The following is a 13885-nucleotide window of genomic DNA, read 5'->3' as shown; positions in this document are numbered from 1 at the left end:
CACTGCCGAGCAGTGACAGAGGAAGTAGAGGGCATAATTCCTCCTGTACTTTCTCATTATATCATGGCCATTTTCCTCCTCAGCTATCAAGGAGTGAGATAATTTACACAAACAGCCAGTCGGGTGCTTACATCACAACCTAATAAACTGGCTGTTGGCATTGACTTCACAGGCAGCTTCTCATTGAGCTGTGATGAAAAGCGGAGATCATCATCTCCAGACCTCATTGCAACTTATTAAGCTACTGCACATTTCAAATAAGCTGCGGTAGTCACTGTCGTGGTTTATTTCAGTTTAATAAACGTACACCATAAATTAAAACACTTTTGGTTAAAAAATACTTTTTAGTTAGTTCCTATTCTAATTACTCAATCTATCTATATGCATCCAGAACTTTAGATAAAGCTACAGGTTATAAAGGTTATATAGTGTAAAATGTGTGCAGTAAAAAAAAAACAAGCAATATCTGCAGTTCAGTAAAATTAATACATGTTACTAACTGTCTATTGAAATAATAAAAATGTGATATAAATGAATACATACTTGGGGAATCCACACACACGCTTTTATAAAAAAAAAAAAAAAATCCCTGTTGCTGTTTCCCACTTTGTGTAATGTTGGTAATAATCCAGTTTGGAACATCGGTATTGGCACTTCATAGCTCATTGACTTTCCAGCACTGCAGATGAGTTCAGCAGTATCTCATTTGATCTGCTTTACAAAAACAATAAACAGTATTCAAATACGTACCCCTGAGGTCATTACAAGGTGCTCAATGCTCATGTAGCATATGCTTATTTACATTTATTTCACAAAATAAACATATAAATTGATAAATCGTTAAAATTGAATTCTATATAGAAGCATATCATATGTTTATACTTTATATTTTGATTTGTCTGTGTGTTTCTGCTTGTGTGATAGGTGTAAATACATTATCATTTATGTATATGCTCGACTACAATACCAGTATTACATTAGTAACACCACTATAAAGTAAGTGAGTAACTTACAATTAGCTAGATAATAGTTGTAATTGACTAAAACAATTAACTAGGTTACATTTGGCAGTTTTTTAGTGTCTTAAAGCTGAAATGTATACTGCTTACTATACGTATCCTTCACTGGTCCCTTTCTCCCTCCTCATTAATATGCAAATGATATTTTGAAATACAACCTGTTTTCACACACACCTTATCTAAGACCAATGGATGTCATTATCGGATCTCTATGTTTCTCTATGCAGTGAGGAAAGATCATGGCTGGTGGGTGGGACCATAAAGGTGTTGTACATAGTTTTCTGTAAACATCAAAGCTTCAGTGTATTATTAACCGCTTGCCAACCAGCGCACACACATGTACAACGGCAGAAGGGTACGTACAGGCAAATGGGCGTACCTGTACGTCCCTTTGAATTTGTCGGCGTGCGCGTGGGTGCATGCCCACGTGTCCCGCAAACTCGATGAACTGTTGAAATCTAGAGTTAGGAATAAACTCTTCTTCCAGAAAAGACTTTGATGGGCTGAGTGAGAGGCGAATGGTAGACTATTGGCTCAGATAGTAAGGTCTCAATTCAACCCTACACATGTTTCAGCTCTAACGAATGTAAAGAGGGAGGTTTTTAATCTGACTAGCCCCATTATATCTATTTTTAAGTCCTATTATCAGGATTTGTATACTTCTAGGGCTGAAAATACCCCAGCAGAGTTATCTAGTTATTTGGTCTGTATTATCTCACAAGAAGAGAGATAAATTCTTAATGATCCACTCACCTTACTGGAAGTGGAAAGTGTGGTGGCTAGCTTCCCTAACGCCAAGGCCCCAAGTATTGATGGTCTCCCTATAGAGATCTAAACAAAATATAATAAAGAGATGCTTCCTGCCCTCCTTAGTACATTAAATGAGGCTTTTCATCTGGGCCGGCTTCCAAACACTATGGGTCAATCTGTAATTGTACTCATACCTAAAAAGGATAAAAACTTGCTACAGCCTGAATATTACAGACCAATCTCTCCATTATCCACAGATGTTAAAATACTTGCTAATATACTTAATACTAAATAAGGTTATTAAACATATTATCCATTCAGATCAGGTAGGATTCATGCCCAAAAGTCAACCGCATTTAATATCAGATGCGCATATTTAAATAAAGGCCTTCAATAGTTGCAAAGTCCGAAAATAGATGAGAAGAAAAGTAACCGCTCAGATGAACCAAGGAACTTTTACTCACTGGATCCAAACCGTGGGTGCCAGCAATGCAATTAATGCAAAATTGAAGAGAAGAAGCTGGGACAGCCGCACTCCAAAAACGTTCCTTTTTATTAAAACTGGTCACAGAACATCACACGCCACAGCAAACAATTGTTTGCTGTGGCGTGTGATATTCTGTGACCAGTTTTAATAAAAAAGAACGTTTTTGGAGTGTGGCTGTCCCAGCTTCTTCTCTTCAATAAGGCCTTCAATAGTGTAGAATGGCCATACCTATGGGCCATGCTCGAAAAATTTGGGCTTGGCTCTGGCTTCTGCCAGTGGGTGCGTCTATTATACTCCATGCCGGTGGCATCAGTTAGGTTCAATTGCCTTCAAGCTCCCAGTTTTAAACTCTTCCGTGGCAACTAGGCAGTGTATCCCCTGCCCCCCTACTTTTTGCCCTGGCTATAGAGCCATTGGCATGTCTTATACAGGCCTCTTCTGATGTTACAGGTTTGATTAGGGGAGATATGGAAGAAAATATATCATTATATGCAGATGATCTTCTTCTTTTCTTGACCAATATATGCTCATCCCTGCTTGCGGTAATGAAATATATTAGGGAGTTTGGCAGGTTTTCTGGGTTAGGCATAAACTGTGAGAAATCCATGCTAATGCCATATTTATTGCCATATACACGTTCTCATCTTACGGTTGTTTGTTCTATAACATATTTGGGTATAACTATGCCTGACTCCCCACAGTCATATATTGTGGATAATATACTTCCATTACTTTCAAAGTAAAACCTGGAATAAGCTCCCCTATCATTAATAGGCTGTATTAATCTAATTAAGATAATATGGATGTCTCAGCTTCTTTATTTTTTACACAATGCCCCGATTTGGATACCCATACAGATCTTTATTAAGATCAATACCATATTTAGGCAATTAATATGGCGAAACAAAACCCCTCGTATTAAATTGGAGATTCTACAACACCCCAAAAATGTGGGCGGTCTGGCAGTTCCTAATCCAAGGTTATACTTTTTTGTATCCCAACTACAGCACTTTGTTGGATGGGAGTCTGAGCAGACACTTCTTCCTGCTCAACGATTATTTTCTTATGCATTTAAGGGTCGGTTACCACTCTATGTCCAAGATGGTGCAAGAGGGGCTGTCTCGCTTGCCGATATGCTTACCTGCACGTTAATATGTAAAATATGGTATACAGTTAAAAAAATACTGAGTGTCTCTTATCCTACTAGATATACCCCCATATGGTAAAATGATAGACTTCCTAAAGTTTTGGCCCTTAGAAGCTTTCAGAGATGGGGGAAATTAGGAATAACAACTCTAGCTCAGTTATACTAAAACAGTATACTTAAATCCTTTAAAGATCTAAGGGGAGACTTATCTTTACAATCTAACTGGTTATATCAATTCCTCCAACTAAGACATGATTAATTACATGCCCAATTATTTTCTGCTAGGATATTTTTTCCCCCTATCCTTGATAAGATAGTACAGGCAGGGTCAATAAAAGGTATTACCTCTGCTACATATAGGGTATTGTTAGATAGGTTTCTACTGAACTTTCCCATTTGCTCTAGGGCTGGCTGGGAAAAAGATATTGGTTCTATCCCCGAGGAGGTCTGGGATGAAATTCTTCAGTCCTCGTCCCAGGTGTCTCTTTCTCAATCACACAGACTGACACAGATCTTTATCCTTCATAGAGTCTATAGAACTCTCCAATTTCTGTATGCAATCGGATTGAAATCTGAGCCAGCCTGTGCTAGATGTGGTAATACAGGTACACTAATACATCTTTTGTGGGGGGTTTTTGGGTTGTGTTTTGTTTAATGATATTTGGTTTGTGTAATTTGTCTGTATTGTCTTAATGCTGTTTGCATATAAAACGATAAAAAGGATCTGATAAAAAAAAAAAAAAAAAAAAAAAGATATATACAAACTATGCAGCATCCATGAGAACACACACAATTTTTTCATTAAAGTTATACTTTAAAAGGTTTTCTTTTTAGAAAAGCTCTGCTCAGTACCCCTTAGAGCCACCTGATGAAATGTGGAAATGGTATTTAAGTGCTGCAATTAAGATAAAGTGATTCTCGCTAAGGTGAATGTAAGGTGTGGAATCCTCCATTTTCTACACTGAGTATCCCCAATCAAATTTGAGATTTTTTGCAAATTACAAAAAAGATAGCTTGCAATAATATTTGTTTTTCTGTTGTTTATTTTTCTTTAAAAAAGCCTAAAAATGAACTACCGAGCGAATACCCAAAATAATGACGAAAGCTGTTTAATGACATTGATGTTTATAACAGCATAAACAATTACGTAAATGCAATCCTAAAATCATAAAGTGTGTACTACTTTTAGAGCGTTTACTAAGATAAAGTGATTAAACCATTTTGGTAACAGTAATAGTTGTATTGTGAATCAAACAGTAGTTTGGATAAAACAAGTGTACTATTATGTGGAAAAGATTTGGTGCCTCCATTGATTAAACTCTTCAATTAAAACTTTATACTCTATATTTATGTACAAATCAATAATTACTAATAGGGTAAAGAAGTAAATGACTTTCCTGATGGTTCTCTTTGCTTCTTTCCATTAGATTGAACATGCCCGTCTCCTGGACAACGTTATGAGGATTTCCACAGAGACACTGCTAAGACATATTTTCTTTTCACAATGTAAATACAGTCTTGATTTCTGAAAATCAATAAAAATAATGGATGCTCAAGGAAGACAATGCTGGACTGTTCTGCCAGATCAAATTTAGCTACATAGCAAGTGCACCTATTTTGCTGGATTACAAATATACAAGGCAAAGAAGAAGGAAACATTTCCTACCATGAGATTTACAAGCACATCTGGTATCTGTCCTGTTCTAGTGTGCCTCTGTTTTGTACAGAGATGTTATGGAGCAACACATCACACCTCCATTAAGGTGACCAGAAATCAAACCAAACATATAGAAGGAGAGACAGAAGTTCACCATCGGCCAAAACGTGGATGGGTTTGGAATCAGTTCTTTGTTTTAGAAGAACACATGGGACCAGACCCTCAGTATGTGGGAAAGGTAATTACAATTTTTAATACTTCCTTTTTAATGTTTCTTTTATTAGTTTTTTTGTTAGTTTGTCTGTTATTTGTATTTTAAATATTTGAGACATACTGTATAGTGATAAGGAAATACAGTAGAAAGTTCTAATCTTGATCTTTGATATACAGTATCAACATACTATCATTAGAAATTGTCAGTACTCTACAGCTACCAATTGTTGTGAAGCTTAGGGCCCACTGACATTTGTGGCAACATCACTAAAGCACATATGTTATTGAACATTGCCAGAGCGCTTGGTAGTAGAGTACATCTGCTTTATGTACCGTTTATTGCTGTACTATTCATTGTGAATGAAACCCCAAAGCATTGTATAGTAGAGCCCAAGGCACCTTAATGCATCTCAATGCACATACAATACATTTTGAAAAAGGGGGAAGTTACTTTTTTACCGGTTGGGGTATATTGGCAGCCCTTTCATAAGGGGCTGCTTAACTTAAAGCACTTTATCAAGTGCCATAGCTTGAAACAGAAATAGATCTAAATGGATCTCATAAGGGTATATGGGCCTCAAATTTTTCAGTCAATTTTTTCCAGAGTAGGTTGATACATTATCCCTAAATTTAAGTATTTGCACAATATAAATCATTTTACCTCTAACAGTGAAACTTGGTAAAAGATCACATTTAGAATGAGGAAATAATGTAAAACAACATTCATCATGAGCTACATACAGAGCTTTTGTTTTTTTTCTAATTAAAAATATTAAAAGATATGTCTAGTCTACTTGGATGTCTATTTCCATATGCAAATGGTCTTGTGAAAGATGCCAATCCACTGGAGCAAGCAGGGCCAGATCTGCTGTCTGCATTCTACAGTCCATTTGATACTGTGCTTTGAAATATCCTGTTATGACAATTGGTATCTGAATGTCACTGGTATTTGGCTACACAATATTTTCAATTAAATAATTTGTGTACTATTTCCATATGCATTCATCAAGTAAATCAGCTGCCTCCTTTCTATATTTATCACTTACAGGTACCTTTTTTAAAGTATACAGGCACATTTATACAGGTACACATGGCCCTGGGCAATGAGGAAGCAATAGCATTGGTGAGGAAGATAGAGTATGGCCCAAGAGGAGTCTCAGACCACTCCCACACACTCCATACCCCCTCCTCTACTGAGGCGATTAGGACATCAAGCGGAGAGGTCTCTACTGATGCGTCAGAGATAACGCACACATTTAGTGAATTTTACAAATCCCTGTATAAATCTAATAGGGGAGCTGGGAGCGGAGGAATGGAGTTTTTTTTTCAGGGAATAACAGTCCAGACTCTGTCAGAGAAGGACAATTTAGATTTGGAGTCACCGGTTACCTTAGAGGAATTGCATAAGGCAGTGGCCGGGATGTCCAGCCAAAAGTCACCAGGCCCAGAAGGGCTCCAAATAGAAATATACAAAAGATATGGTGAGATGGTCAATGACACTGGGGGAGACATTAACCAATGGGAGACTTCCCACCTCAATGTCGGAAGCCACAATTTTCGTAATTCATAAGGAGGGGCAAGATCAATATTAATGTTTCTTCCTACCGCCCAATCTCACTATTATGCACCAATGTAAAAATTCTGGCTAAAGTACTAGCAATTCACCTAAATGGATGCACCCAGAATCCTATACACCCCGACCAGTCAGGTTTTATCCCAAACAGGTCAATGAGCATTACTATTAGAAGAGTTTTTCTAAACATGCAGATTCCAACAGACAATTAAGGCTCTAGGGCTATGTTGGCCTTGGATGCCACAAAGGAATTTGACAGCCTAGAGTGGGATTATGTATGGAGGGTGTTAGAGAGTTTTGGATTTGGCCCCTCCTTCACCAGTTGGGTCAAGCTATTATATAGTGAGCAAAAATAAAAATAAATAACAGATTTTCAGAACTGTTCCAGCTGGAGAGAGGGACGGGACAGGGCTGCCCCCTCTCCCCTTTGCTGTTCGCAATGGAACCAGTGGAAATTATAACTAGACTAACACCAGGTATACAGGGGTTCCGAAGGCAGACAGAGGAGGACATGATAGCATTGTTTGTGGAGATTATGAATCTTCATTAAATACAGTGATACAAATGGTTGGGGAGTTTGGACGATTTTGTGGTCTGGTTATCTACTGGGAAAAATTGGCCTTGCTACCGGTTAACCCACTGGGTAGCCAGACATTGCCTGGAACTTGGTAACTAAAAGTAGTTGCAATACTGAAATACCTGGGGGTTTGGATTACAAGTGCTATAAACCAGTATGTCAATAATAATATAGCTCCACTACTACTTAAATTAAAGCAAAAAGAAGATATCTGGAGCAGACTCCATCTATCTGTAGCAGGGCGCGGCAATCTAATAAAGATGATATGGCTACCGCAGATATTATATCTGTTCCATAACTCCCCGATCTGGATAGGCTAAAAGTGGTTTAAAAGAATAGAATCCCTTTTTAGTTAACTAATGTGGAAGATGGGCCAATCCAGGATCAGTCTGCAAACTATGCAACTACCGAACTTGTCCCGTACCCAAGATCATATTTTTTGACATCCCAGCTACAACATCTAGCGGGCTGTGGAACCTTAGCGGGAGGGAACTCCAGCGGCAGGATGATGTTAACCTCCCTGGCGGTAATCCCGAGTCTGCTTTGGGGTGGAATTCCAATACCAATAGTGGTATCCCCGAGCCAGACTCAGGATCACATTCCAGTATCCAGGCATGGTTACTTACCTTGTCCCCTGGATCCTGCAATGTCTCCCACTGTGTGTGTGAGCTGGCCCCTCGCTCGATTTACACAGTGCCTGATTGGCGCCGAGCTCCTTTCCCTGCGACGCTACGACGCACGGGGGCCGAGAACGGCACCAAATTCCAAAAAATAAAAACACAGTACACCTACAATGGGAGGGATAACTAGGGGCTAGTCGTTGGACTTTTCAGGCACGGTTGGTTGGTCAGAATATAGTCACACAGAGAATGTTGTTCTCTAAAAATTATTTCAATTTATTAAGACAAAAATAGAAAAGATTATACATATTAACATATTAGACAACCTATAATTATAATTGATAGTCCTGTATGGTTATGGAGATGCAGGCAAAGAATGTCTGCGATGGTATGGCTTGCTTGATTATAATTATAGGTTGTCTTTCGTGTCTTTGAGAGTTTTTTCAACCTTATTTTTCTGATACAATATTATTATTTATTATTCCTGTCACTGTACCTGGAGAGGTTTGCCGAATTAGCTCTTTAGATAGTCTTTATTGCAATGGCAATCTCCTTTTAATATGTATAATCTTTTCTATTTTTGTCTTAATAAATTGAAATAATTTTTAGAGAACAACATTCTCTGTGTGACTATATTCTGACCAACCAACTGTGCCTGAAAAGTCCAACGACTAGCCCCTAGTTATCCCTCCCATCATATATACCAGGACGTGGCACACCCCTACATTCTAATATCCACATGTACACTACATGTGAGGATATTTCCATTTTGTTCCTTAACCACTTAAGCCCCGGACCAATATGCAGCCTAAAGACCCAAGGTGTTTTTACAGTTCGGGACTGCGTCGCTTTAACAGACAATTGCGCGGTCGTGCGACGTGGCTCCCAAACAAAATTGGCGTCCTTTTTTCCCCACAAATAGAGCTTTCTTTTGGTGGTATTTGATCACATCTGCGGTTTTTAGTTTTTGCGCTATAAACAAAAATAGAGCGACAATTTTGAAAAAAAAGCAATATTTTTTACTTTTTGCTGTAATAAATATCCCCCAAAAACATATATAAAAACATTTTTTTTCCTCAGTTTAGGCCGATACGTATTCTTCTACCTATTTTTAGTAAAAAAAATCGCAATAAGCGTTTATCGATTGGTTTGCGCAAAATTTATAGTGTTTACAAAATAGGGGATAGTTTTATTGCATTTTTATTTTTTATTTTTTTTTTACTACTAATGGCGGCGATCAGCAATTTTTTTCGTGACTGCGACATTATGGCGGACACTTCGGACAATTTTGACACATTTTTGGGACCATTGTCATTTTTACAGCAAAAAATGCATTTAAATTGCATTCTTTATTGTGAAAATGACAGTTGCAGTTTGGGAGTTAACCACAGGTGGCGCTGTAGGAGTTAGGGTGCACCTAGTATGTGTTTACAACTGTTTGGGGGTGTGGCTGTAGGAATGACGTCATCGATCGTGTCTTCCCTATAAAGGGAATGACGCGATCGATGCGCCGCCATAGTGAAGGACGGGGAAGCCGTGTTTACACACGGCTCTCCTCGTTCTTCAGCTCCGGGGAGCGATCGCGACGGAGCGGCTATAAACAAATAGCCGCGCCGTGGTCCCGGATCGCTCCCCGAGCGGACCCGACCTCCGCATGTAGCGGGGGGGGTCCCGATCGGACCCCCCACCCGCTAATAGGCGAGGACGTACCTATACGCCCATGTGCCTGTACGTGCCATATTGTGGACGTATATGTACATGCGGTGGTCGGGAACTGGTTAAACAGTACACCTACAATATACTGTAATCTTACAGATTACCGTACTGTATAAACTGTATAAAATAATTACACAACCCCTTTGTCCCTAGTGGTCTATCCAGTGACCTGCATGCACTTTTATATAGTAAAGATGGTTCTTTCTGCCTGAAAACTGTAGATTGTCCAAAGCAACCAAAAAGTGTCCCTTTATGTCAACAGTGATTTTAGACCAGCAAGAAAACAGCGATAATAAATTAGAATCACTTGCAGAATTGATCGATAGTGATTTGTGGGAAAATTCGTCATCAAACACTGAAAGTAATGACAGCGATAATTCTGCAACTGAGCAAATTTCAGTGTTTTTGATTTGTTACATTATTGAATATTTTTTATTTGTATTATATTATTATTTGTTATAATTATTTATAGTTATTTATTATATTATAATTAATGATTTTGTGTTTCAAACTTTATCATACCCGGGATGTCTACTAGACTCTGGTTTGGACATATTAAAGTGAGTTATTTCTAAGAATTACAGGCCTACAATATAAAATGACAAATTTCCATGCAAACCAATTGTACCGCTTTCAGCATCAAAAACTTGACATAATCATGCTGCCAGGGAGGTTAACGGGGGCCCCACATAACATACTAGTGGAGGCATTAGAGGCAGACTCATTTATCCATAGATGCCTGACTATAAAACTAGTCAGTAAAGTATGGCAGGTAACAAAGGCATTCATGGGGTATACCGGGGTAACAGAGTATACCCCCCTATGGAACAACAAAAATTTGGCGGAAGTAAGGGGTATAGAGAAACCCAGGGAATGGGAGAGACAGGGAATTAATAGACTAATTCAACTGTATGAGGGCAATCTCATGAAAACGTTTTCAGACTTAAGACGCTTGACATGCCATTCAAGTGCAGTTCAGGTCACAAATAATCAAATGGATTCAGATCCCCACTCTCCTAAAAATAATTACAACAAATACATCTAAAGGTCTAATTTCTGAGACATATACTAGACTAGGGGCTAGAGTGATAAAATTTCCCAGGATGGGAAAGAGATGTGGGGCCAATAACTACTGAACAATGGGATAAGATCTTAGAACGAGGAGCACTGGCGCAGAAAATATCCCACATGTTCTTAATACATAGAGTCTACCATACCCAAAAAAAAAAATTAAACTCGAGTGGAGACAAAACGGTGAGTGCCCCAGGTGCAGGGCGACAGGAGATTTTATACACATGCCCAAAGCTATTTAGATATTGGGTAGAGATAATAGATAGGCTAAATAAAATCTTCAGGACCACATTAGAACCGGTGGCCAAGACATGCCTATTAGGGAGTATGGAGGAAAGTAGAGTCCTGACCGGTACTACAGAAGTAGTGCTGAGATGCCTATTCCAAGCGTGAAAGCTAATTGCTCAGAAATGGCAGGCACAGATCCCCCCTGAGGCCTCGTACACACGACCGAGAAACTTGACGGGCGAAACACATCGTTTTGCTCGTCAAGTTCCTTGTGAAGCCGTCGAGAAACTCGACAAGCCAATTTTCTCCATTCCCATCAAGGAAATAGAGAACATGCTTTCTTTTTGGCTCGTCGAGTTTCCTCAACGAAAATGTACACACGACCGGTTTTCCCGGCAGAAAATGATCTCCCAGCAAGTTCCTTGCTGGTTTTTGCCGAGAAACTCGGTCGTGTGTACGAGGCCTGACAGTGAAAAACTGGGTTGAGACTATCAAATCAATGGTTTGAAGTGAGAGAGTGGCATTTATCAGGCAGGGCAATTATAGAAAGTTTGAGAGAACGTGGAAGTCTTGGCTGGACGAGATGGGGTGCCCCCTATAAGAGGATGGTGGCGAGCAGAAGGGAAACTTCCCACTGCTACCCCCCACCTCTGGTCCCCCCTCTTACAAGATCGGGGATGTCTTTCCTTTGTTTGTACTAATTATTCATTCTTTTTTTTCTCTGTCTTTTTTTCTCTTCTCTGTTGTCACCCTCAGGGGTGCCTTCTTCCTCTTTTCCCCCTGAGATCTTGCAATTACTGTAATAGTAATACACAAATAAATAATGACTGTGTGGTGTGGGGGAGGGAGGGTGAGGGGGGGGTAAAGCAAGATCTGCTCTAAGCACTGTATGTTACTATATAAAATTTGACGATGCTGTAACTTTTTTTGATACTTGATAAAGAAATAAATAAAAAGTATTTAAAAAAAGAAGGCACATGTATTAAATGCTACTTCAACAACACACATCAGTTAGAGAGCTTTTCAACAGTTCCCTGGGTAGCAGCATCAACTGTACAGTTAAAGAGAGCTAGAATTCCTTTGGGTAGTGGAAATGTGGGAGGTGGGAAGTGAAATTGCGGGAAAGGGTAGAATTAGGTGTCAAATCACTACAGCAGAAAATTATTGCATCTTTACTTACTAATAGGAATAATCTATCCCCCATCTTCTTTATTTCTCTTTGAGTCTAACTCAACCTGACATTTAACAAGCACCATATTGCCCTATGCTTCTTAAAGTTAAAGATGAATATACTTATATTTAATCTTAAATACCCCCCTCCCCCAATTAACATTTCTTTAAAATGTTTACATTTTCATTGCATACCTTAGTATAGACCCTGGCAGATCATGGCTTTTGGGAAGAGTTGGCAGGTATTGTACGTAGGGTGCTGTACATAGCTTTCTAAAAACATAACAGCACCCTGTCGTCCTATTCCATTCAGGAGTCCCCAGCCCTAATGCAAGGTGTTGTGCCAATAAAAAATGCGTGGATGGGTAGTTAGTCTTGAGGAGTATTCATTTAAAGACTGACTCCATTTGCATAAAAATGCCTATAAGCACCAACCACAAGTAATACTGAGCCTCTATGAGTAAAATAATATTGATAGATGTTCGCCAAATCTTTTTGATTTGCTTTACCTTCTAAAATCAAAGTAAGCTAATTTAGAATATGAGAGGAGCCCATGTATTGTCTACTTTTGCATATTTGTTATATGCTCTCATTATATTAATGTAAAAATTCTTCTTACATGTGTGCTTCTTCTTTTCTGAAAACTGAGTGAGGGTTATAACGTCTGTCAGTTTTTTTTTTGCAATCTGTGTCCCGTTGTGGAGATTCCTCTTCACTTCCTGCCCAATTGCCAAAACAGGAAGTGAGAGTAAACCCCTCCAAATTGAAGGAATTCCTGCTTTTTACCAGGATCACCAGAACTAGTGCCCTCATTGGAATAGTTTCCCTTTATTCCAGCGCTGGTGACAACCCCAAATTTTCATTTACTTTTGATGATAAAAGTAAACATGACAAATAGAGAAGCTGAATCTCCCTAATGGGGTCACAGACAGCAATACAATCCTGACAGGTGTTCGAATCCCTCTCCACTCTGTCCAAAACAAAAACAAAAGTTTTGTCTTTAGTTATACTTTAGGAAGCTGGCAGTGTAAATATGTCAGCTGTTTTCCCCTTTCCCTGCAACATGGAAGATAGAGGACATTGCAGTAGCAGTTCTCTCATTGACTGGATGTTGTAAAAGCAGCTGCTGGTTCAGCATCTCAATCCCAGCCAAATGTATTATTTGCTGAAACATGTGGCCAAACACTGTGGCTTCAGTTTACAAGAAATATAACTGACACTATTTAAAGAGAATCTGTGCCCTGACTATGCACACTAATGTATTACACCATTTTAAAAAACAGTAAAAAGACTTTATAACAAACTCCCATTCTCTTATGTAGATACATTCATTGTGGAGTTATTTATTTTCAAAATTCACAGCAGAAGCACAGAAATACATAAAAACAACAAGTGGGTGTTACTAAACTGTTAGAAACCTGACTTTAAAATCTGTGTTGTGATTTCTGAGGATCTTTAAAGGGTTACTAAAGGAAAAAAAAATCTTTAAAATAACAAACATGTTATACTTACCTCCAGAGTGGCCCCGATCCACGTCTTCTGGGGTCCCTTGGCGTCTGTCTCTGGTCCTCCCCGCAAGAACTCACCACATTCATGCGAGAGAGCTTGCATGGTGATGAGTCCTTGTGGGTGCGATCCCATGATACAGCGAGCGGCC

The 13885-nt window shown here is 39.0% G+C and overlaps 1 protein-coding gene across 1 annotated transcript in view; it reads left to right on the top strand.

Moving 5' to 3' along the window:
- Positions 1-13885, top strand: part of CDH18 (cadherin 18) — a 925909-nt gene that overhangs the window by 256669 nt on the left and 655355 nt on the right. The window contains exon 2 of the mRNA XM_040353556.1: positions 4831-5298. Within this exon, the coding sequence (XP_040209490.1) occupies positions 5071-5298 (228 nt within the window). The 5' untranslated portion in view covers positions 4831-5070. The remainder of the gene's footprint in view (positions 1-4830; positions 5299-13885) is intronic.

This window comes from Rana temporaria, chromosome 5 (assembly GCF_905171775.1).
Source record: "Rana temporaria chromosome 5, aRanTem1.1, whole genome shotgun sequence".
NCBI classification, from domain to species: domain Eukaryota; kingdom Metazoa; phylum Chordata; class Amphibia; order Anura; family Ranidae; genus Rana; species Rana temporaria.
This window is presented reverse-complemented; position numbering and strand designations above follow the sequence as displayed.